Below are 26,463 nucleotides of genomic sequence, written 5' to 3' on the forward strand. Positions count from 1 at the left end.
CGGTCTGTGAGTTTGAGCCCCACGTCGGGCTCTGGGCTGACAGCTCAGAGCCTGGAGCCTGCTTCAGATTCTGGGTCTCCCTCTCTCTCTCTCTGCCCTCTCCGGCTCATGCTGTCTCTCTCTGTCTCTCAAAAATAAATAAACACTAAAAAAAAAAAAGAATTTAAAAAAAGATTCTCTCTCTGACCATTTTACCTGCTAGCATTCTCTCTCTCTCTCTCTCTCTCTTAAAAAAAAAAAAAAAAGAATTGGTTATAAATCAGATTCAGATTTCTGATAACAAACATTATCTTTGACCTATGGCTTTTTGTTTAACCCTGTTTTATCCTTATCTCTAGCAAGTAATGTAGGTGTAATGTATAACTACAGCTAATAGTTAATGAATACTTTATCTGAAGATGAAAAGTGTTAAGTAATTTTTAATAATAATATACATTTGGGGGTACCTGGGTGGCTCAATCAGTTAAGCGTCCAACTCTTGATTTCAGCCCAGGTAATGATCTCACACTTCGTGAGTTCGAGCCCTGTGTTGGGCTCCATGCTGACAGCGGGGAGCCTGCTTGGAATCCAATCTCTCTCTCTCTCTCTCTCTCTCTCTCTCTCTCTCTCTCAAAATAAAAAATAAACTTAAAAAAATATTACATGTTTATTAAAAAATCACCCCAGAAATTCGTCTGGAACAACTAAACTGGAACTAAAAAACCTGAATTAATATTGATCAGGAAAAATCTGAGGGTTGAAGAAAGAAAGTAATAGAACTCTGCATAATACATGGTATAAGGAACAAGTCTAGGGGTGTCTGGGTGACTCAGTCATTTGAGCCCAACTCTCGGTTTCTGCTCAGGTCATGATCTCATGGTTTATGAGACTGACCCCTTCATCAGACTCTGTGCAGACAACATGAAGCCTGCTTGGGATGCTCTCTCTTTCCCTCTCTCTGCCCCTCCCCCCTCAAAATAAATAAATAAACATTTAAAAAAAGGAAGAAGAAGCCTATGAAGTATGACGTGCTACGGCTTGAGTGAGGGAGCAGGTAGTTTAAATACCAGGGCATAGTGTCAGGGTACTCCTGAAACCAGAAATTCCAAACTAATTTGATTGGTTATCTTCCTCTCCCAACCTCCACTACCTCCAAAAAACACCAAGATCTCCAACTCTGACATACTTTCCTAGTGGGCTACATGACTCAAAGAAAAAGGTATTTTCTTTAGGACACACAATCGTAAAACTATAACCAGCATCCTATACCCAGTGTTCTGGCAAACAAAGGGAAACTAGCTTGTTTGGGCTCTCATGGAAAACAGAATGGAGCCATAAGGCCATTTTTAATTCCATAACTAGTTTAAGCAGAAACAGTGGAGTATACAAATGTGACTCCAAGTCTGTATTTCTTAATTTATTTATTTTGAGGGAGAGAGAGAGAGAGAGAGAGAAAAAGTGCAAGTGGGGGAGGGCAGAGACAGGAAAGAGTGAGAATCCCAAGCAGGCTCCGCACAGTCGGATGCTTAGCTGACTAAACCACCCAGGCTTTTTTTTCATCATTAAATTTTCATCATTAAAAAATTCTAAAGGGATGATTTCTAGATTCTTGAATATACTTTTTTTTGTATGATTTTTTTCATCTGTCAGTTTCTCTTTCTATTGCAGTTTTGTAAGCAATGCAATTGAATTTTCTTCCTGTCATAGTAAGAAACCTGAATCACTGAATCCAAGAATGCTACAGAGAGTAGTGGCTTCATTAGATCTGTCAGCTGCAGACATCACAGATTTATGCATACATTCTACACCTGAAAAATTTACATCTGATGAATTTAGGTCATCGTTAAATTTGGTCTGTAACTCATTTTGCACAAGGTTTTACTCATGGCAAACGGGTGGGTGGTATGCTTCAAAGAATATGGGAGTAGGGGCGCCTGGGTGGCTCAGTCTGTTGAGCGTCTGGCTTCGGCTCAGGTCATGATCTCACGGTTTGTGAGTTCGAGCCCCACGTCGGGCTCTGTGCTGACAGCTCAGAGCCTGAGCCTGTTTCAGATTCTGTGTCTTCCTGTCTCTCTCTGCTCCTCTCCTGCTCGTGCTCTCTCTCTCTCTCTCTCTCTCTCTTTCTCTCTCTCTCTCTCTCTCTCTCTCTCTCAAAAATCAACATTAAAAAAAAAATTTTTTTTTAAAGAATATGGGAGTAGAAAGTATTGTTTGGGTAATCCAAATCCACTCACTTTCACATGTATTACTGCTCCAAATATCGAGGAAATATATCCTTGAGGAGTAGTTTCAGACTGATTTTCATGTGGGAAATAATGCATTTTTATAAGAACATAGGTTTAGGGAGAATTGTTTTCTTTTGTGTACTTATGTATATGCTGGACTTGATTTTGACTCTAGCCATGATCTCACAGTTTGTGGGATGGAGCCTCACATCTGGCTCCACACTACCAGTGCGGAGCCTACTTGGGATCCCTCTGTCTCCCTTTTTCTCTGCCCCTCTGCTCGCTCATGCTCTCTCTCAAAATAAATTTAAAAACATTTAAAAAGCGCATTAAATATAAATGGACTAAACACTCTAAAGGACAACAATTGTCAAACTAGATAGAAAAACAAAATCAAGGCAAAAGTTTCATTAGATTGACACAGGGAATTTCATAATGATAAAAGCGTATTTTAATAGAAAGATATAACTCTAAATTTCTATATATCCAATAACATGGCTTTAAAGTATAGGGGCTCAGGTGCCTGGGTGGCTCAGTTGGTTACGTTACTTTGGCTCAGGTCACAATCTTGCGGTTTGTGGGTTCGAGCCCTGCATCAGGGCTCTTTGCTGACAGCTTGGGGCCTGGAGCATGCTTCAGATTCTGTCTCCCTCTCTCTGCCCATCCCCCACTTGCGCTCTGTCTCTCTGTGTCAAAAATAAACGTTAAAAAAATTAAATAAAGTATAGGGGCTCCTGGGTGGCTCAGTCATTTGAGTATCCAACTTCAGCTCAGGTCATGATCTCACAGTTTTGTGAGTTCAAGCCCTGCATCGGGCTCTCTGCCCCTCCCTCGCTCTTGCTTTCAAAATAAATAAACATTTAAGAATATAAATAAATAAAAATTTTATAAAACAAGGGCACCTGGGGGCGCCTGGGTGGCGCAGTCGGTTAAGCGTCCGACTTCAGCCAGGTCACGATCTCGCGGTCCATGAGTTCGAGCCCCGCGTCGGGCTCTGGGCTGATGGCTCGGAGCCTGGAGCCTGTTTCGGATTCTGTGTCTCCCTCTCTCTCTGCCCCTCCCCCGTTCATGCTCTGTCTCTCTCTGTTCCAAAAATAAATAAACGTTGAAAAAAATAAAAAAATAAAAAAATAAAATAAAACAAGGGCACCTGGCTGGCTCAGTCAGAGGAACATGTGACTCTTAATCTCGGGGTTGTTACTTCTAGCCCCACATTGGGTATAGAGATTACTTAAAAATAAAATCATATTTTTAATTTATGTTTTTTAATTGTTTTTAAATGTTTATCTTAAAGAGACAGTGTGTGAATAGGAGAGGGGAAGAGAGAGAGGGAGACACAGAATACAAAGCAGGCTCAACGCTCCAAGCTGTCAACACAGAGCCTGACAGGGCTCGAACTCACGAACCCTAAGATAATGACCCGAGCCAAAGTTGGATGCTTAACTGACTGAGCCATCCAGGCGCCTCAGAAGTAAAATATTAACATATATGTATATGAAAAAAAAATTAATAGAACTAGAAAGTGAAAGAGACAAATCCATTTTCCTAAGTAGAGATGTTAACATTCCTCTCTCAGTAATTTTTAGAACAAGCTGACAAATCAGAAAGGATATTAATGATTTAGATAACATGATTAAACAACTTGACTTAATGGCATACATAAAACACTACGCTCAACTGCATAAGATACCATGTTTCCAAAGTGCACATGGAACACAATATAAATCTGGAAAAAAAAACCTGCAAACTTTTTCATTGTTTATTTTTAATTTAAACTATATCTGAAACTAAGACGCAAAGGAAAGACCCTTACAGTTCTTCTGTAGGAATACTTATGCTTAAGTAGGAAACACTGAATGATGTTAGGATTTTCTACTTTGTTTTTCTTCAACAAAGAATTAGGTTACATACAGAGCAGGTCTGCCTGTCTCTTTGAACATGCATACCATTTCCAGATAATAATCTGGGATTGGGTTTAACAAACCTGGCTGATCATAGGAATCACCTGTGAAGATTTTTTAAAAATAGATTTCTGGGTTCCACCACCTGGAGATTCTGTATTTTGAAAAGGTAACTGGGCTGATACCAAGTATTTGAATAGATTTAGAAGTTACTGTAATGATGCTGTACTTGTCATATGGAGGGGAGGAGTGTGGAGAATATAAGAATATATGAAAATGTTATAAGAATGAATGAATTTGGGATAATAATTAGGTCAGGGCTGGGTGGTTCAGTGGCTGAACCCCCCACTGCATAAGGCAAGAGGCATATATGCTTCTAAAAGTTTTATAAACATGAAAAGCAAGCACATTTGTATAAAATATCAAAGAAAAAGCTGTTCTCTCTCATTTTTTAATTTATTTTTTTATTTGAAAAAAAAATTTAATGTTTATTTATTTTGAGAGAGAGTACAAGCAGGGGAGGGGCAGAGAGAGAGGGAGAGAGAATCCCAAGCAGGCCCAATGCAGGGCTCAAACTCATGAACCATGAGATCATGACCTGAGCTGAAATCAAGAGTCAGACACTTAACCAACTGAGCCAACCAGGTGCCCCTTTCTCTGCTGTTCATATTCAGTGACCATATTCAATAACTTTCTTTACACAAAGAAAGAGGAGGGCTATTCTTAGCAGTAGATGTGATGGCAGACATATTTGTTTTTATTATAGCTATTGGTATTTTCCACACAAACTGTACTTTTGAATATAAACTGAACTTGTCTTGAGTTCATATGGCCAGCAGACATGAATATGTTTGAAGATATCCTGATTTTACTGTTTTGAATACATAAGAGAAAGGGGACACATAAATCCATTGTATAATAAGGAAGAATTCAAAGGGAAGAACTAAGTTCTACCTCTGAAAGTGGTTAGACACCTGGCAAGACAGACAGTAAGCCAGATTGGCTGTTTCATTCAAGGACTTTGTGAATCCACTCTCACCTAAAATTCCTGAAGATTTCTGGCTGCTTTTCCTTGTAAAAAATAGCACCTAGCACTCACGTCTTCTTTCATATTGTTAGTTGTTTTGTTTTTTGAGTTTTTATATTATCTTCCTTAGTGCTTTTAATCAAACAAGCATTTTCCTGTGTGTCATTTGGAGCTGAGTGAAGTTCATTCAGTAGGTGGGTCAGCAGGACATTTCAAGTTTCAGTCTCTCCTTGCCTCTAGCAAGTAAGGAGACTATGAACACTTATGGTACTTAGCTCCATTTCTGAAAGTGTTATCATTAGCATATGTTAAATATTATATTGTATGGTATATCTGAAATGCCTTGAGGTCTCATTGACATCTCATGATTGGGAGAATACGGTCTTAAAGCATTGGCTCTTCAAAGCAACACCACGTGGGGTGCCTGGGTGTCTCAGTCAGTTAAGCGTTCGGCTTTGGCTCAAGTCACGATCTCGCGGTTCGTGGATTTGAATCCCACGTTGGGCTCTGTGCTGATAGTTCAGAGCCTGGAGCCTGCTTCGGATTCTGTATCTACTTCTTTCTCTGTACCTTCCCCACTCATGCTCTGTCTCTTGCTCTCTCACTCTCTCAAAAAAAAACATTAAAGAAGCAACACTAGAGGCGCCTGGGTGGCTCAGTTGGTTAAGCGTCCCACTTTGGCTCAGGTCATGATGTCACCATTCGTGGGTTCAAGTCCCGCATCGGGCTCTGTGCTGACAGCTCAGAGCCTGAAGCCTGCTTCAGATTCTGTGTCTCCCTCTCTCTCTCTCTCTCTGCCCCTCCCCCGCTCACACTCTCAGAAATAAATAAGCACTTTTATAAATAAATAAATAAATAAGCAAGCAAGCAAGCAACACATGTATTTGCCCATGTGCCACCTCTGGGGCTCCATCCCAGGCACCACTGGGGGAATTTCTGTCACAGGAGTTGTTCTGATGTCCATGGCAAGTAAACTTATAAAAATATGGTCCAGCGTTAGAACAATGAGATTCTCTTGCATATCATGGAAGTAATTAAAGTAGTTGAGACTCAGGATGTGTTCGAGTAAATCCTGTACCTGAAGAAAAGAGGCTCTGTCCTCTCCTCTCAATCTGTTGCACTTCAGTAACCAGGACCCTGTTTTGCCTGTCATCAATACACAGTCAAATAATGCATCTAGCGGTCACTGCTGCACTCTAAACGTGACAATTGTGTAAAGTCTGACTTTCATCAGCAGGCTTCCCTAAGACTCCCGTTTATCAACCAAAAAAGATTGAATTTTGCAAGTGTTTCTTAACAAAAAATTAGTGCTTGTTGATTATGTATTTTCTTTTATGAAAAAATATCTACAGTATTAAAGGAAATAATTTTTGAAGTGCATATGTTATGCCCGTTTATCCTCCCCAAGAAGAGCGTTATTTCCTTCGGATGTGAAATTGTGTACAATAAACATGTTAACTTATTACATGTGATAATATACTGTGTGGTCCTTGATGTATTTCTGTAAAGTAAAGGTTCCACTTTAATTTCAGGATGGTTATTCCACGTGACTCTTTTTTTCTTCTCCTCTAGACTTCTCCAGAGAACCCTGGGACAGTAGGTGGAGTGCAAAGCTGTATTGTGTTGCCTTCCTGCTTTTTTTGTTGCTTTCCTGCTTTTATTTTTTTATATTATTATTATTATTCTTGGCCCAGTCTTGGCTGCTCCTTTTTCTGCCACTAAAGCTAACTAACTAAAACCCTGCATGTGTGGTCATTATGAGAAACTCATGGCCATTCGTTTCAGTCCTGCACATACACCATGTCAGTTATGTTTCTTGTCATATCCTTAAGATCAGGATTGTCCCTAAAGCAATATTGTCATAGGCAAACTGGAATCTCACCTCTGATTTCCAAAAAGATTTCATTTAAAAAGAGTTTTTTTTAAGTTTATTTATTTATTTTGAGAGAGAGAGAGCACGAGCACGAGCAGGGCAGGGACAGAGAGAAAGGGAGAAGATTCCAAGCAGGCTCCAAACTGTCAGTGCGGAGCCTAGTGTCGGACTCGAGCTCACAAACTGTGAGATCGTGACCCGAGCTGAAACCAAGAGTTGGACACTTAACTGACTGAGCCACCCAGGAGCCCCAAGATATTTCTTTTTTTTTTTTTCATGTTCATTTATTTTGAGAGGGGTGCAGAGAGAGAAAGGGAAAGAGAGAATCCCAAGCAGGCCCCATGCTTTCGGTGTGGAGCCCAACGCGGCGCTCAACCCCTCAAACTGTAAAATCATGACCTAAGCCGAAATCAGGAGTTGGAGGCTTAACCAACTGAGCCACCCAAGTACCCCCAAAAAGATTTCATTTTCAAGCACTCTCTCTGTAATGCTCCAGGCCCCGTCTAGCGCTCCAAACCTAGGGTCTTGTGAAGGAAGAAAATAATCTGAAAAACAGATACAAGTAAGGTGTTAACACTTACTGTGTTAGCCCCTCTGAACTGTTAATGTCCTGAGAGAGGAGGACAGAGGGAGTGAAGTGTTTAGTAGAGAATGATGACTCCCTCACTAAAGATGGAACCCCCTGCTTCAGTGACACGGGAGGCAGTAATGTTAGCTGGGGAGGGCCTCCCCCACGCCAAGAGGATGACAATGGCAACAGCAATAGGCCGCACTGGGGCCAGATCTCCTGCGTATTGAAAAGACATCCACATTTGTGTGTTTGTGTGTGTGTGCGCACGCATGTGTGAGTACGCACGCCTTTAGAGGTTTTGAGCTGGTTATGATCATCTCATTGAATTTTTGTCCTAAAATGATGTCAGCTTGGTTTGGTTGTTTTTCCCTGTTAGTTATTTATCTGTTACGGATTTTGATGTTTGGTGTCCATGTGATGATGTCCAGGAATCTGTCTGCATGATTGTTTATCATTGCTCTGATCTTTTCCAACTACCACAGGAAGAGAGGGGAAGGGACCTTATAGAGATTATCCTGAAATAATAAATTGGCTGTTCCTTTCCCTGTGTGCCTTTCACCGTATCACAGAAGAAGCAGGCCAGCCCACCGCAGACCCAGGCATGGTCATGGACAGTGTGGAAGCAGGAGACATGACGCCTCCCACCAAAAGGAAGAGCAAGTTCTCAGGCTTTGGCAAAATCTTCAAGCCCTGGAAATGGCGGAAAAAAAAAAGTAGTGATAAATTCAAAGAGACATCAGAAGGTGAGATATTAAGATTTAAATATATGTTCTGAGTTAAAGAGTTTCTTATTTTAGAAGTACCTAACTTTTTCATTCTCTCCCCAAGCTATTAAAACCCCCTATTTGAAGAAGGAATTCAAGCTTTTAGAAATAAAACCCAGCGGTCACTCACTAAGCCTTATATACTGTAGCCTCATCCCCAGATTGCTATTTTAATGGGCTTAAAGTTTATCAAGTGATGAATAAGGATAGTTCCTTTTGGAAATGCTGTTTTCCCAATAACACAGGATATGAAATAAATTAAGTTTAAATTTGAAGTTTTCCTGTTCTTTCTTTCCAGAAGATAGAAAATTGAACCACATTATTCTTGGGTCTGTCAAGTTAGAATGCTTAACGTTGACCTTTAACTGCCACATTGCTGAGTGTTTTCCAATTTAATGTTAGTTTTAGAGCGGAAAATATCTATGCGAAAACCGAGAGAAGAGCTGGTTAAAAGAGGGGTTCTTTTGGAAGACTCTGAGCAGGGTGAGTTTGTAAATAAACTACATATGTCTGTCTCTGTACACTTGTTGTTTGATCCTGACTACGTATTTGAATTTTCTTTTGTTATTGATATTGTTGGGAGGGAGAAGAGATTCTTTTTTTTTTTTTTTAATTTTTTTTTTTTTTAACGTTTTATTTATTTTTGAGACAGGGAGAGACAGAGCATGAACAGGGGAGGGTCAGAGAGAGGGACACACAGAATCTGAAACAGGCTCCAGGCTCTGAGCTGTCAGCACAGAGCCTGATGCGGGGCTTGAACTCACGGACTGCGAGATCGTGACCTGAGCCGAAGCCGGACGCCTAACCGACTGAGCCACCCAGGCGCCCCGGGAGAAGAGATTCTTTAACAAAACTGTTCATGCATCTGGAATTTTTTTTTTTTTAATTTCTATAAAAAGAGAAAAAACAACTCAGTGAAAGAACCTCCAGAAGCACTGGACAGTTCGCTAAAGAACACGTACAAATGGGGGCACCTGGCTGCCTCAGTCAGTGGAGCATGCAACTCATGATCTCAGGGTCGAGTTCCACCCTCATGTTGAGCATAGAGATTACTTAAAAAAATTTTTTTAATAGTTTAGCCTAAACTACCTATCCGTGAAACCTGGAGGTATGCATACCTATGTGCCAGCATGTCCAGAACTTGGTATATACTCAACAAAAACATGTATACATGGGTATCAGGAGAACATATACATACAAATATGCTTGTAGCAGCAATATTTACTAACAGGAGAACAAAATTGGAAAGAATCCAAATGTCTACTGATAATAAAACATAAAAACAATTTGTGGGGGCTCCTGGGTGGCTCAGTCGGTTAAGTGTCTGACTCTTGATTTCAGCTCAGGTCATGATCTCATGATACCTGAGATTGAGCCCTGCGTTGGGCTTTGTGCCGACAGGGCAGAGCCTGCTTGAGATTCTCTCTCTGTCCCCCTCTTTCTGCCCCTCCCCTGCTTGTGCTTCCTCTCTCTCTCTCAAAATGGATAAACATTAAAAAAAAGAATATCCAATAGAAGAAAAGATGGTTTCTTCAACAAATGGTGTTGGGAAAACTGGACAGCTACATGCATAAGAAAGAAACTGGACCACTTCCTTACACTATACATAAAAATAAATTCAGGGGCGCCTGGGTGGCGCAGTCAGTTAAGCGTCTGACTTCAGCCAGGTCACAATCTCGCGGTCCGTGGGTTCGAGCCCCGCGTCAGGCTCTGGGCTGATGGCTCGGAGCCTGGAGCCTGTTTCCGATTCTGTGTCTCCCTCTCTCTCTGCCCCTCCCCCGTTCATGCTCTGTCTCTCTCTGTCCCAAAAATAAATTAAAAAAAACGCTGAAAAAAAAATTAAATAAATAAATAAATAAATAAATAAATAAATAAATAAATAAATTCAAAATGGATCAAAGACCAAGGGGCGCCTGGGTGGCTCAGTCAGTTGAACATCCAGCTCTTGATTTCAGCTCAGGTCATAATCCCAGCTTTGTGGGATCAAGCCCCGTGTCAGGCCTTGCAGTGAGTGTGGAGCTTACTTGGGATTCCTCTCCCTCTGCCCCTCTTCCTGCTCATGTGCTCACCCTCTGTCTCTAAATTTAAAAAAATTAGGAAAAAAAAATTAAATAAAAAAACGGAATAAAGACCTAAATGTGAGACCTGTAACCATAAAATTCCTAGAAGGGAATATGGGCAGTAATCTCTTTGGCATCTCCTATAGAAATATTTTTCTAAATATGTCTCCTTTGGCAAGGGAAACAAAAGCAAAATTAAACTATCAGTACTCCACCAAAATAAAAAGCTTTTGCATGTTAAAGGAAACTGTCAACAAAACAAAAAGATAACACGCCAAATGGGAGAAGATATTTGCAAATGATATATTCAGTAAAGGGTCAATATCTGATGAAATAGTAAAAAACTTCTACAACTCAACACCAAAAAAACAAATAACCCAGTTAAAAAATAGGCAGAAGACACGTATAGACATTTTTCCAAAGAAGACATACAGATGGCCAACAGATCCAAGAAGATACTCAGCATCACTAATCATCAGGGAAATGCAAATCAAAACCACAATGAAATAGATACCACGGCATACCTATCAGAATAGCTAGAATCAAAAACAAGAAATAACAGGTGTTGGCAACGATGTGGAGGAAAAGGAACTCTCATACACTGTTGGTGGGAATATAAACTGGTGCAGCCACTATGGAACACAGTATGGATGTTCCTCAAAAAAATAAAGATAGAATTACCATATGACCCAGTAATTCGTCTACTAGGTATTTACCCAAAGAAAACGAAAACACCATTTCAGAAAGATACATGCACCTCCATATCTATTGCAGCGTTATTTATAATAGCCAAGGTATAGAAACAAATGTCCACCCATTAATGAATGAATAAAGTATACACACACATACAATGGAGTATTAGCCATTAAAAACAAATGAAATCCTGCCATTTGCAGCAATGTGGATGGAGCTAAGGATATAATGCTAAGTGAAATAAGTTAGAGAAAGACATACCATATGATTTCACTCATATGTGGAATTTAAGAAACAAATGAACAAAGGAAAAAGACACAAAAAACTGACTCTTTTTTTTTTTTTAATTTTTTTTTTTCAACGTTTATTTATTTTTGGGACAGAGAGAGACAGAGCATGAACGGGGGAGGGGCAGAGAGAGAGGGAGACACAGAATGGGAAACAGGCTCCAGGCTCTGAGCCATCAGCCCAGAGCCTGACGCGGGGCTCGAACTCACGGACCGCGAGATCGTGACCTGGCTGAAGTTGGACGCTTAACCGACTGCGCCACCCAGGCGCCCCAAAAACTGACTCTTAAATATAGAGAATAAATTGGTGGTTGCCAGAGGGGAGGTAGGAGGTTGGGTCAGTGAAATAAGTGATGAAGCTTAAAGAATACACTTATCATGATGAGTAGAGTATAGAATTGTTGAATCCTTATATTGTACACATGAAACTAACACTGGATGTTATTTAACTTGAATTTAAAAATACATTAAAAAAAATTTTTTTAAAGAACTTTCAGGGGCGCCTGGATGGCTGAGTGGGTTGAGCATCCATCCGACTTTGGCTCAGGTCATGATCTCACAGTTCTCACATAAGTTCGACCAACCCACTTTGGGCTCTTTGCTGTCAGCACAGAGCCCACCTCACATCCTCTGCCCCCTCTCTCTGTTCCTCCCTCACTTGCAGTGTGCCCTCTCTTTCTATCTCTCAAAAATAAATTTATTTATTTAAAAAAATAAAAGAGGGGTGCCTGGGTGGCTCAGTCGGTTAAGTATCTGACTTTGGCTCAGGTCATGATCTCATGATTCATGAATTCAAGTCCCGCTTGGGGTGAGCTCCTGCCCTGCTTCGGCTGAACCCACAAGTCACGCTTCGGCTGAGCCCTGCTTTTCTCTCTCTCTCTTTCTCTCTCTCTTTCTCTCTCTCTCTTTCTCCCTTTCTCCCCCTCTGCACCTTGTCAGATTCTCTCTGTCTCTCTGCCCCTCACTCATTTGTGTCCTCTGAATGAATGAATGAATGAATGAAATTTAAAGTAGACAATCCTAAATAAATAAGTTGAGAGATAACTGACCACTTTTGCATATATTTTCCTAGCACATGCTGAGTAGAAACCAATTAATAATGTGTCTTAACCTTTCGCTGTATGGTTTTCAAAAGTAGCAGTCTTTTTTGGCTTTGAAATGAGTCCTTGGTTTATAATCTAGAAATCCTATTTTTGTTAAGGCTGGGCCGTATTAACATAGTGGCAATTTACTGCATTTGCATAGTTGTCAATTTGCTACCTTGCCTGTTTTATTTTTTTATTTTTTAATGTTTATTTATTTTTGAGAGAGAGAGTCTGAACAGGGGAGGGGCCGAGAGAGAGGGAGACACAAGATATGAAGCAGGCTTCAGGCTCTAAGCTGTCAGCACAGAGCCCGACGTGGGGCTCAAACTCAAGAACGGTGAGATCATGACCTGAGCCAAAGTCAAATACTTAACCGACTGAGCCACCCAGGCACCCTGCTACCTTGCCTGTTTTAAAATAGTTGTCAGAATACTTTAGCTTGAGAAATATATTTTCATTTAGCACTCATTTGCTGTAGCCTCTTCACTACTTTCAGCCCAAGCTCTGCCTCTTACTGACACTGAATAGATAATGGTTCTGTTTAGTCTAGTAGAAAGTGGTGGGTTGGGTGAAGGAGACTAGTCTCTGAGAACTTATTTCTATTACTACTATAAAAATCCAAATAATCTAGATCTGAATCAAACACTCAAACAGGAAAGGGGAGAAAAGAGATAAGAAGCGTTAGAAATCACCAGCTCTTCTCCCTGTCTGATCACACCAGTCCATCAGTCTTGCTCTTTTCTTTTTGACCTTGCAGGTGGTGAGGATCCAGGGAAATTGAGCCATGCCATGTTAAAGAATGGCCATACCACCCCCATAGGGAGTACCACATCTTCTAGTTCGGTCCAAGCAGATGAAGAGTCAGGAAGAATCACAAGTCTTAGGAAACCTGTCCCAGAAGAGGACCCAAAGAAGCGACTAGGTAAGAAACTCAATTTTTCAGTGTAAGAGCCATGGATCAATCATTCTTGTTTAACTCAGGGTTTTGCTAGAGCCAGGGGGGAAATAAAATCCAGAGGGAATTCTTTTCTCCTTTAGCAATTCCTCAGCTAGTTGCAACTGTAAGTGGAATTTTCCCTTTCTCATTCTTGCATTCACAAAATACCTAATTTGTAATTCTCAAGGACGGAAGAGAATGTTAAGTGTCAGATACCCGTAGGACTTTTTTGCGCTATACATTCCTCCTCTCCCACCTGTGGGATTCTGTGCCTCCTCCAGTTGCCCGGCCCTTGTGTGAAGAATCAGTCCCATACGGGCCTCTCTTACTTTGCGATTGTGACTGAGAGAAAGTGTCCTATACTTTAAGTATGTTGAGGTTGGGGAACTTTGCCTGTAAACGAATCTACACGTTAAATAATGGAGGCAGCTGACCACGAGTCTATAGATGTGTTAGCTTTTTTCAGTCTATCTTGTTATTCTTTTTTCTCTTTTAAATCATATCTGTCATTATTACACAGGCTCGACTGGAAGCCAGCCTAATTCCGAAGCAGAGTCCATTCCTGAGAATGTACCCAAACAGCCTTTACTTCCCCCTAAAAGACCCTTGTCCTCTTCTCACGAAGCAAACGAAGGGCAAGCAAAGGATGCCACTTCCTCTGGCGGCGCGGCAAGGTCCATCTCCTCCACCTCCACTGCCGCCTCCACCTCAGCACCTGCCGCCACCACTCCTGCCACCAACCCAGCAAAAACTGTTAGTTCCTCTGTCCCCCCCTCCCCAGCGCCCAGGACTCTGCCTCCCACTCCTGCCAGCACTAACACTACTGCCACCCCGAGCCTCACTCATACGGTCCCTGCCAAGCAGCCCCCTATCCCTCCCCCTAAACCAGCTCACAGAAATAGCAACCCTGTCATTGGTAAGTAAGTCTTGAGGTTTCCGTTGCTCGGGTTTGGTTTGGTTTGATTTTAGATGGTTGTTTTATTGGAAAACTGGTATAATATTGATTTGGTCTGTGAGAGAGTTCTCCATGTCATGTCCCTTCGGATGCCCTCAATATGGAGAAAAGTCTTGAAAATGAGGCAGATAACTAGGATTGAAAACAGACAGGGAGCAGATATCACTAAAACTAAGCTCCAGTTTGGTCAGGAGTGGTGGGGAGTATCTATTTTCCTAAAACAGTATTTCTGAAATACGGTTTATAGTTGGGGGACTGGATGTGAGCACCACAACAGGTTCTGACCTGCGTGGAGAAAAGGGTTGTTTTTGGTTTTTTTTTTTTTTTTAACCTACTTTAAACCACCAGCATCTGCCTTTAGCATGAGCCCAACAGATAAAAAGGTGATTGTATAGATGCCTGTGTAACTTATGATTCAGTGTCTGGCATGATACCTTCATGCAAACTGCAAAAGATATTATTCAAAGTGTCTTGATAAAATCATGTTTTTATCTTGGGAAGAGTCAAGAATGCTACTCTTAGTAAAATAAGTGGCAGAAGAGAGAAAACTTGGAAGATAACCAGCACACTTACCAGTTTAGTAAATTTTTTTTTAAGTTTATTATTTATTTTGAGAGAGAAAGAGCTGGAGAGGGGCAGAGAGAGAGGGAGAAACAATCCCAAGCAGGCTCCGTGCTGTCAGTACAGAGCCCAAAACGGGGCTCAGTCTCATAAATTGTGAGATCAAGACCTGAGCCGAAATCGAGAGTACTGAGCCACCCAGGTGCCCGAATTTAGTACATTTTTTTATCTTTACCTGAAGTCCTGTTTAGGTCTGCTTTTCTGTACATAATTGCGGACCTTCTTAGAGGAAATTATGAGAAGGGGAGGAGAGGAAAGAGGTAGTTTTTCAGGAAAAATAATACAAGGCTTAGTAGTGCTTCAAGTTCTTGTTCGTGATTGAAGGGAGGAATAAAGTACGCTCGTTAAACAGTTAATACCGCCAACTTGTGTGGGTTGACAAGAACCCTGAAAAACAGGCTTAGAATTCATTGTGAGTATGACAGGTTGGAGTAGCTTGATTACAGAAAGGACGGTGGTTATTATTGTTATCACCAACCTAGATGGACAGTCTGTGTTGACTTATCTCTGAGGAACTTGAGCTGCTTTCATATACTTGGCTGTCAGAGCCTCCTTGTGAAGTAGGAAGCCGATTTTATCTATTATATGGTTAGGGCAATTATAACATGAAGAACTTGTGACTCACTCAGGGTTGCAGTTAATGAGAAATAGAAACCAAACATAGGTTTTTCAGCTCTTGAGCCCAGACTTCTGTCCTGTACACCGATATTCTCAAACTGCTGTCTAGACAAGCTCTCTTCTCGATCAACCTAGAGGACTTGTGAAACACAGATTGCTGGGCCCTGCCCTTAGAGCTTCTGAATCAATAAGTCTAGGGTGGGCCTGAGAATTTGCGTTTCTAATAAGTTCCCAGATGATGCTGATGCTACATATATGGGGACCACACATTGAGAACCATTGCTCTAAAGCAGTAATACTTCACTCTTTTCGGGGAAGACAATTATAAAAAATAATAATATGTGTACTGTAACCTGGGCTGAACCTTAGAGGCCATGCTTGGCCTAAGGTGAATAGCCCAAAGCAATAGGCCTTGTGACTAAGGGATCCACATCAGTCCTGAGTGGTCCTCAGCAGAAGGAGAAAAATAGGAGAGTTTTTATAAGTTTTTATTAAGGCTAAATAGCTATGATTTAAAGGATTACCCTTTATTCTGAAATTATGACCTTCCTAATTCTTTGATGTTGAAAAGCCATTTCTTTCATGAAAGGATTCTGTTCACAAATGGTTTGCTTAGTATTAAGTCTTGGAAATATTAAAAATTGACAACCTGAGGTTGGTTGAGATTTTCATTTTAGTTTTATTGGTTCGTGAGATCCAAACATTTGGAAACTACTGCTTTAGACATTGCTATGTCTACTGACAGGCATAACAGTGTTAGGACTAAGAACTAATTAGGACAAAGGGGGGAGGACCATCATAAATAGCTGAACAGATGAAGGGAATTTGTAACCCCTCCAATGAGCATTCTGGCATCTTCCCCTCAAAACTACAACCAAGTGTCCTTGCAAGGATAAATATAAGACAGTTCACTTCCTTACATTTTGAGGTATGTGTGAGTATATATATATATATTCCTTAAATCACTAAAGATAATTTACCTTATCAATTCAAACAGTAAAATAATCAAATTTGGTCCCGTCGGGTGTAGATTTTGTTGCAAATGGAATTTATAACTGCTATTTTTAGAGAGGCAACAAAAGTCCAGTCTACCCAAAAATAATCTTTCATTGAAGCTAAAATTAATATTTTTTTTAATTTTAATATTTAAAAGTAATATTTTGTGTGTGTGTATGCAATGTTTTTCTAGAAAGTCTTTTAAAAATTTAAGGGATGCCTGGGTAGCTCAGTCGGTTAAGCGTCCAATTTTTGGTTTCCACTCAGGTCATGATCTCACGGTTCTTGTTTTTGAGCCCCATGTCATTCTCCACACTGACAGTGTGGAGCCTGCTTGGGACTCTAATCCCTCTCTCTCAAAAATAAATAAACATTTTTTTTTTAATTTACTTAAGATATATAACACTGTATGTTATTTATACTGGAATTAAATTTTTAAGTGCATTTGGGCATTTATAATATATAAAAAGCTAAAGGTTATTAAAACAATATAAAGCTAGGGGCGCCTGGGTGGCTCAGTCAGTTGGGCATCTGACTTCGGCTCAGGTCATGATGTCACAGTTCATGAGTTCGAGCCCTGCATCGGGCTCTGTGCTGACAGCTCGGAGCCTGGAGCCTACTTCGGATTCTGTGTCTCCCTCTCTCTTCCCCTTTCCCCTCTCATGCTCTGTCTCTCTCTGTCTCTGAAAGATGAATAAACGTTAAGAAAAAAAATTTAAAAAAATAGTATAAAGCTAATTTATTCACAATAAATTATGATTATCTCACATATTTAAATTATTTTCATAATTTAGCCTATGGGCAAGTAGGTATGCCTAATAAAATGTATATATAGTTAAAACTGAAAAAAAATTACTTATGATAAATGACATTAAAATATTATCAAATTAGCTAGCTTTTTACTTTAAATGCTACCAGTAGAGTGGGACTTAGGGCAAGTAAATTTTTATTTCAGGGGACCTTGAGGTGTTGCTCTCTAGGTAAGACATCTGGAACCATTTGAAAACAAGTGGTGTGACCAAAATTAGGGTTTTGAGTGAAGGATGAGGGGTTGGTGATCAAGAGACCTACTATTTAATTACTTTGCAGGATTAGCTCCTGCGTGATATGATGATCCATTTCTTAAAGGCCATTTGGAGCCCTCCAAAGGGACTTTGCTGACTCAAAACCTCAGTCATTGTGGGCTTGGGGGAATCACATAGGGGTGCATACTGACCTGATACAAGGTAGGAGCCTCTAGTCTCATAAACGTGTATCGAAGATCCACTGTGTGCCAAGCACTATGCCCACCTCTGTGGATATGCTGATGGAAACAAGGAACCTATAGTAGAGTGGGGAGTGCAGATGAAGGTTTGGGTGTAAAGGATAAGAGGTATGGACAGTAATAAGAATCACAAAGACAGTGGGATCAAAGACAGAGGGATCTGGAGTCTAATGATAAGACCTGGGAACTAGCTGAGCCCCTCCCTCCCTGTGTGTTGTCTGATCTTGGCAGGTCACCTAATTTCTGTGGCTTCAGCTTTTCCTTCTGTAAAATGGTAAAGATAATCTCCCGTGTGAGGAGAATCTGAAGTTAAGCAGAGCACTTTGATTTTCTCAAAGACCTTTGTATTTGCTATAAAAAGTCAGGATGTCATTACTGCTAATTTTATAATGCAGAGCCGGGATATCTAGATGTTATTATTTATCAAGCTGTGGTAACAATGCCTGATAGTGTTTGGGGTTTTTGGTTTTTTTTTTTTTTAGGGCTACCTTCATGTCTAAATTTTTTAATGGCATTCTGTTAGACAAAAAAACTTATCCACATTCTTTATCTCTTTGTATTAACTTTATCTACCTCAAGTCATAAAAAGTTGTCATGTTAGAGCAAAGAAGTAAGAATTACTTTTCACCAGAGTATTAAGGTAGTGGTCTTCCTGCATGCCTGTACATTTATTAGGCTTCCTAGATACCTAAATACAAATTTCATTTCGGCACACGATATCTAGGATGTGGCAAAGTCAAGAAATGGATAGGTTTGCCTAAAAGCTGAGAGTAAGCTCAGTTCTAATCTAGGCCTTAGGCTGGCCCCTCATTGTGAAGCCATCTTAAATTGAGGTGTTATTCTCTCTTTTCCAGCTGAACTGTCCCAGGCAATAAACAGCGGTACATTGTTATCAAAACCATCCCCACCTTTACCACCAAAGAGAGGCATTCCGTCAGCCTTGGTACCCACCTTGGAGTCTCCTGCCACCGCCACCGCCACAAAAGCACCATCTGATCAGAGAGAAAAGAGCACATGCTCTGTGGGCTCTGAACCACTGTTGATGATCCCGCCTCTCTCTCCGTCCCCACCGCTGCCTACTCATACACCTCCTGAACCCCCACGGTCCCCTCCATTCCCTGCTAAGACTTTTCAAGTTGTGCCAGAAATTGAGTTACCACCGTCCTTAGACCTACCCCAGGAGGTTTCCCAGCAGGAAGATCAGAAAAAGGAAGTGCCTAAGAGAATGTTGGACCACAGCTTTGGAGAGCCCCATGTACCCTGTAGGCTGCCTCCACTCCCACTGCATATCCGAATCCAGCAGGCCCTGACCAGCCCGCTTCCCATGACTCCTCCCTTGGAGGGCTCTCACAGAGCTCACTCCTTGCTCTTTGAGTACAGTGACAACTTTTCTGAGGACAGCAGCACCCTAGGTCGGACCAGGTCACTTCCCATCACTATTGAAATGCTGAAAGTGTGAGTGCCTTTAAAGCTTGCCTTTTGTTTCCTCTTCTTTATTCTAGGTAGCCCTTCTTGGGGAAAATTACTTATAAAAAGAAAATGTGAATAAATTTGAAGTAAGAATACTCAACAAATAAGACATGTTCTAAAGTTTGGACATTATTTACTCTGCTGATTTCTATAACATTGTTTCCATAGCAGTCACAAACATCTGTACTTGAAAATTAAAAGCACTTTATTTTTTGTACATGATACAAGGGAGAGAGTGTAACAGGGTACTTAAGGAGCATTGATGTTGGAGTAAAATAGCTCTGGATTCAAATCCCACCTCCACCTCTTCCTGGCTTGTAGTAGTGTACGTTACTTAACTTTTCTGCTCTTGAGCTGTCTACCCATAAACGGAGTAATCCCCACCCATAGGCTTGTGAGGATGAAATTCGACAAATCTGAAAGTCTGGGACCTGGCACCTGAACTCGGTGGAGCGGGACAGAGAGCAGTCTGGAGAAAAAGAAGGGAGCTCTGAAAGATAGCTCAGTGTTCCAGCCTCATAGACTGGACCTGGCCATTGTATTCTTTCCCTCATCTGTCCCCAGACACCTTGCCTTTTTAAAATTCCAACGATGTGTGACTAAAGGTTAACACTTTTTCGCCATTTGGAGATTTGCCTTGCTAGCTAAAAGAATTGTCACAGAGCTGTTGTGGCATACTGCTAATTAGTTGCTTTGCCATAATCTTTGTACCTGCGGGTATAATTTTTTTACTTCCTGGAAAGAGACCGTTTAGGAGTTCAAGATAGACTAAGTCAGTTTTATGCCTGCACAGTAGAAAGGGGAGAAGTTAGTTTTCATCTTTGCTTCTTTGGATTAGATTATCATCTTGTCCCACTCCATTGTTAAACCAAGGGAAATAAATGGGTTAAATGTCTTTATTGCATATCTTCCATGAGCCAGATACAGTGTTAGATGCTCTGTGGTCTTCTCACTTAATCAGCCCAAAACAGACTTGAATCTCACATGTAGATCATTAGGGCCCTGTGTGCCAAACACTAATACAGTCTAGAATTTATCTGTTTGTCACAACAAGCCTCGGAGGTAAGTATCATTCACATTTACAGAAAAGCTAAATAACTTACAAGCTATGAATAAGTTGTAGAGCTAGGATTTAAACCCAGAGCCTTTTAGATTAATAGCTGCTAAAAAGTTTCTTAGCAAGATGGTTAAAGTTAAGGGAAGGAATAAATTTTTTCATTTGTGGAGTTTTCCATAGTTATTCAGTACTTTGCCATGCAAATCAGTTACCTGTTATGTTTCTGAAAGGAAAACATAATTATATTCATTTGTTAGTCCAGACGATGAAGAGGAGGAGGAGCAGACCCCCCCATCTGCATTCACTGAAGATGTGGCATCTACCTCAGTTGTTCCCAAACTGCCACGGTGTCTGCAGGAAGAGGAGGAAGAGAAGGAGAGTGACTCCGATTCAGAAGGTCCCATTCAGTACCGAGATGAAGAGGATGAAGAGGAGAGCCATCATAGTAAGAAAGGGAAAAGCACAGGAGAGAATTATTTTACCGATAAAGCTGCTCTTAGCAAATGTAAGACGAATGGAAATAGGCACTGTCTCCCATCAGGTCATCTGGTAACTGATACTGGAGGCCATTGTGAAGGAGCCTTGTCCCTGCTGTTCCCACTGTCCTAACAAGGCAGTGAAAGGGAGCCAAGTAGATTGAGTCATGCAGGTTTTTATTTGTTTGTGATTGAAAAATTATTTACCTTGATGGTATTAAAGAATTAGCAGAAGAAAGTTGGTATTTGAGCTGCATTGAAAAGACATAGTGATCCTCTGCTTTAGTCTCATGAACTTACTGTGTCCATGGGGCAAAGAAAAAAAATCCATGTTCATGTACGCAAATCTGCAGATAATGGAATCCTGATTCCTAAAAATGAGAAGGCAGCTTTAAGAATAGGAATCTTGGGGGTGCCTGGGTGACTCCTCAGACATTCGACTTCAGCTCAGGTCATGATCTCACGGTTCATAGGTTTGAGCCCTGCATCAGGCTCTGTGCTGACAGCTCAGAGCCTGGAGCCTGCTTTGGATACTGTGTCTCCTTCTCTCTCTGCCCGTCCCCTACTTTTAATGCTTTAAATAAGCATTAAAAAAAAATTAAAAAGAATAGGAATCTTGGGGTGCCAGGCTGGCTCAGCCCGTGGAGCATATGACTATTGATCTCAAGATCATGAGTTCAAGCCCCATTTTGGGTGTAGAGCTTACTTTAAAGAAAAAAAAAAAAAGAATGGGAATCTTAGGTGTGTTAATGCAAATGCCTTTGTGTTGTAATTCAGAGGGCTATCCCATGTTTAGATTCTTGTTCTTCTAGCAACCTTCTTTAGAAGGAACGTAGAGAAATGTAGAAGACAGAAGGTATCTTTAGCCCAACTGAATCCATCTGGCTAATTAGATTTTTAGAGGTCTTCAGCTTTCCCCCCCACCTCTACATTAGCTGAGTTACCTGGAGGCCAAGTAAAAAGCTGAGAGTTGGGGCGCCTGGGTGGCACAGTTGGTTAAGCGTCCGACTTCAGCCAGGTCACGATCTCGCGGTCCGTGAGTTCGAGCCCCGCGTCAGGCTCTGGGCTGATGGCTCAGAGCCTGGAGCCTGTTTCTGATTCTGTGTCTCCCTCTCTCTCTGCCCCTCCCCCGTTCATGCTCTGTCTCTCTCTGTCTATCCCAAAAAATAAATAAACGTTGAAAAAAAAAAAAAAGAAAGAAAGCTGAGAGTTGCAATACTACTGTTTGTTCAGACTCTTGCCTAGTTCCAGGTGAGGTTGGTTGAGCCTTAGTGTCTACTTTTTTTTCTTCCCCTTGTGCAAAGGTGCTCTGGCCAACAAAGTGAAGAGGAAGGACACACTGGCAATGAAGCTGAACCACAGACCCAGTGAACCAGAGCTGAACATGAATTCCTGGCCTCGGAAAAGCAAAGAGGAGTGGAATGAAATACGGCACCAGATTGGGAACACACTGATCCGGTAGTTCTTTGCTTAGAATACATGGATTTTATTTGATTTGGCCAGTAGGTGTGTTAGATACTTACTTTGTGGTGCATTCACTTACCTTTTTTTCTTTTTTGATTTTAGAAACAGCGTAATTTTTAAAAATACACATTGTACACACTTGGATATCCTCTTGGAACTTGAAAATTAAGGAACCAAATGGCTCTTGGAGCTTTAAACCATGAGATAGACATAAATACGGCTTTTAAATTTTCTAGGGGCGCCTGGGTGGCTCAGTCAGTTAAGTGTCTGACTTCGGCTCAGGTCATGATCTCACGGTTTGTGAGTCTGAGCCCTTCATCGAGCTCTCTGCTCTCTGCATAGCCTACTTTGGATCCTCTGTCCCCTTCTCTCTCTGTCCCTCCCCCACTGCCTGTACTCACACTCTCCCTCTCCCTCTCTCTCTGTCTCTCTTTGTCTCTCTCTCTCAAAAATAAATAAACATAAAAAAATAAAAGTTTCTATGGGGCGCCTGGGTGGCGCAGTTGGTTAAGCATCCAACTTCAACCAGGTCACGATCTCGCGGTCCGGGAGTTCGAGCCCTGCGTCAGGCTCTGGGCTGATGGCTCAGAGCCTGGAGCCTGTTTCCGATTCTATGTCTCCCTCTCTCTCTGCCCCTCCCCCGTTCATGCTCTGTCTCTCTCTGTCCCCAAAATAAATAAACGTTGAAAAAAAAAATTAAAAAAAAAATAAAAGTTTCTAGAGAATCTGTCTCAGTCAGTAGAGTATGTGACTGTTGATCTGGGGCTCCTGAGTTCAAGCCCCATATTGAGCATGGAGCTTACTTAAAAAAAAAATTTTAAGTAATTCACATGGTTCCCAGGCCAGCAAGACTCCTCTGTCATGTATCCAGTTACTCAGCTATGAGGTGTCAACCCAATTAAAGATCACACCCATATTTTTCATTGTATCTATTTCACATGTTCCACGTATCTGCCTTTGAAATTTCAAAGTGTTAGTATATTTTTCAAGTCAGGTGGAACCAAAAGCATAGAGAAACTGAATGCAGGCCAGCTTCCTGCACATGTAATGTACACAAAGTCCAGGTATATAGATAGCTGTTGGACCAACTCAGATGTTTCTCTTGGTAGAGTGAGGAAAAGGAAGTGGAACTCTTGGCATATTCTTAACAAAATAATTAACTTAGGGTGTTCATTAATTGAAATCTATTCTTTCCTGCCTCAGACACCTGGCTTTGCTATTGGCCAGGATGGCAATCTTAATGCAGAACTGTGGCTCTCTGGGTGTCAGCAAGAGACTATCAACAATAGGAATTAGTTTAGAATGAGAATCTTTGACAACAGATTTCTTTTTCCAGGGCGCCTGGGTGGCTCAGTTGGTTAAGCGTCCTACTTCAGCTTAGGTCATGATCTCGCAGTTTGTGAGTTCGAGCCCTTCATCAGGCTCTGTGCTGACAGTTCACAGCCTGGAGCCTGCTTCAGATTCTGTGTGTTCCTCGCTTTCTGCCTCTCTCTCTCTCTCTCTCTCTCTCTCTCTCTCTCTCTCAAAAAATAAACATTAAAAAAATATTTAAATATTTACAGGTAAATCTGACAAAAGATTGTGTAAGACCTGTACATAGCAGGATATAATAAAATCCTGCTGAAGAAAGTAAAGAAGAATTAAATAAATGGAGAGAAATACCATATTCATGGGTCAGAAGTCTCAAGTACCGTAAGATATCAATACATACAATTCCAATCAAACTAACCCCCAGAAGACTTTTTTTTTAATTGGCAAACTGATTTAAAAATTCTTATGGAGGGGCGCCTGGTTGGTTCAGTCAGTTGAGCATCCGACTTCTACTCAGGTCATGATCTCACAGTTCATGAGTTTGAGCCCTGCATTGGTCTCTGTGCTAACAGCTCAGCCTGGAGCCTGCTAAGGATTCTGTGTCTCCCTCTCTCTCTGCCCTTCCCCCGCTCATGCTCTGTCTCTCTCTCAAAAATAAGTAAACATTTTTAAAAAATAAATAAAATAAAATAAAATAAAATTCTTATGGAAATATAAAATACACTAGAATAACCAAAGCAACTATGAAAAAGAACAGGGTTAGATGACTAACACAATATGATTTAAGACAGATTATAGGGGTGCATGGGTGGCTCATTTAGGTAAGCGTCCAACTTCAGGTCAGGTCATGATCCCACAGTTTGTGGGTTTGAGCCCCGCATCGGGCTCTCTAACGTCAGTGCAGAGTCTATTTCATATACTCTGTCCCCATCTCTCTCTGCCCCTCCCCCACTTGCTCTCTGTCTCAAAAATAAACTTTAAAAAAAAAAAGGATATAGGGCACCTGGGTTGTTCACTTGGTGTCCAACTTCTGCTCAGGTCATGATCTTATGATTCGTGAGTTCAAGCCCTGTATCGGGCTCTGCACTAGTAGTGCAGAGCCCGCTTGGGGTGCTCTCGCTCTCTCTCTCTCTCTCTCCCTCTCCCTCTCCCTCTGCCCCTCTCCCACGCTCACTCATGCACTCTGTCTCAAATAAACTTTAAAAAAATTTTTTTAAGAAGATTATAAAGCTAAAGTAACCTAATCAGTGTGGTGTTGACATAAAGATAGATAAACTGCACGGAAAAGAGAGCCCAGAAATACACCCACCCGTGTATGTACAGCCCATTTTTGACAGAGGTACAAAGATAATTTCATGAAGAAAGGATGGTTTTTTCAACAAATGGTGCATAAAAATTACTTCAGTCCTTGCCTTGCATCATATACAAAAAATTAACTCAAAATGAATCCTGCATTTACATATGAGAGCTAAAGCTACAAAACTTCTAGAAGTTAAAGATTTCTCAGCCATGATCTCAAAAGCATGATTCTTAAGTGAAAAACATTGATGAACTGCACTTCATCTAAATTAAACATTTTTGTTCTTTGAAAGACACTGAAGAGAAGGTAAAAAACAAGCCACAAACTGGCAGAAAATATTTGTGAATCATGCATCTGACAAAGGTCTTATATCTAGGAAGAACTCACCAAACTTAATAAGAAAACAACAACCCAATTCTTAAAAGGTGGGGAGAAGATTTCAAAGAAGATACACAGATGGCAAATAAGCATATGGAAAGATGCTCAACATCCTTAGTCATTAGGGAAATGCAGATTAAAACCACAGTGAGAAACCACTCCAAGCCCACTAGGTTGGCTAAAATTGTACAATTTAAAAGACTAATAATACCAAGAGTTGCTAAGGATAAGGAGCAGCTGGATTCTCATACACCGGTGGTGGTAGGAGTGTAAAATAGTAGAACTATTTTAGGAAACAATTTGTAAATTTCTTTTAAAAAATCAAATGTATGATCCAGCTATTCCATTAGCTATTATTTCTAATAGCCACGCTAAAAAAAAATAGAAACAACATAAATATCCATCACAGGGCAAATGGATGAACAAATTGTGGCGTGATCATTCAGTGGAATACTGCACAGGAAAAAAAAAAAAAGCAACAGTTTATGATGCTACAACTCAGAGCTCAGTAATTATGCTGCAAGAGGGTTGACAAAAAAAAAAAAAAAAAAAGCACATACTATATTGTTTTATATAAAATTTTTTTAGGGGCACCTGGGTGGCTCAGTCGGTTGAGCGTCCAGCTTCAGTTCAGGTCACGATCTCACGGTTTGTGAGTTCAAGCCCCGTGTTGGGCTCTGTGCTGATAGCTCAGAGCCTGGAGCCTGTTTCGGATTCTGTCTCCCTCTCTCTCTGCTCCTCCCCCACTCGTGCTCTGTCTCTTTCTCTGTTTCTCTCTCTCTCTCTCTCTCAAAAATAAATAAAACATTAAAAAATTTTTTTTTATTTTTTTAATGTTTTATTTATTTTTGAGAGAGAGAGAGAACACGAGTGGTGGAGGGTCACAGAGAGAGGGAGACACAGAATCCGAAGCAGGCTCCAGGCTCTGAGCTGTCAGCACAGAGCCCGACATGGGGCTCGAACTCACAACTGTGAGATCATGACCTGAGCTTAAGTCAGACACTTAACCGACTGAGCCACCCAGGTGCTCCATATATAAAATTTTAGAAATTGAAAACTATAGGTACATAAAGCAGGTTTATTTGCGGGGGGCAGGGAGATTGAAATTATAAAATGGAAATGAGGGGTCTCTGGGTGGCTTAGTTCGTTCA

The 26,463-nt window shown here is 41.0% G+C and overlaps 1 protein-coding gene across 14 annotated transcripts in view; it reads left to right on the forward strand.

Moving 5' to 3' along the window:
* Positions 1–26,463, forward strand: part of PHACTR4 (phosphatase and actin regulator 4) — a 134,396-nt gene that overhangs the window by 97,324 nt on the left and 10,609 nt on the right. For 8 of the 14 annotated variants that reach the window (XM_045035382.1, XM_045035380.1, XM_045035384.1 and 5 more), the window contains 8 exons: positions 6,705–6,728; positions 8,146–8,319; positions 8,743–8,823; positions 13,223–13,387; positions 13,923–14,318; positions 18,711–19,311; positions 20,641–20,828; positions 22,164–22,317. In XM_045035382.1, the coding sequence (XP_044891317.1) occupies positions 6,705–6,728; positions 8,146–8,319; positions 8,743–8,823; positions 13,223–13,387; positions 13,923–14,318; positions 18,711–19,311; positions 20,641–20,828; positions 22,164–22,317 (1,783 nt within the window). Of the gene's footprint in view, positions 1–6,704; positions 6,733–8,145; positions 8,320–8,742; positions 8,824–13,222; positions 13,388–13,922; positions 14,319–18,710; positions 19,312–20,640; positions 20,829–22,163; positions 22,318–26,463 lie in introns of all 14 variants that reach the window. The other 6 variants (XM_045035385.1, XM_019836482.3, XM_011284505.4 and 3 more) reach the window with 2 other exon arrangements.

Source organism: Felis catus, chromosome C1 (assembly GCF_018350175.1).
Source record: "Felis catus isolate Fca126 chromosome C1, F.catus_Fca126_mat1.0, whole genome shotgun sequence".
NCBI lineage: Eukaryota > Metazoa > Chordata > Mammalia > Carnivora > Felidae > Felis > Felis catus.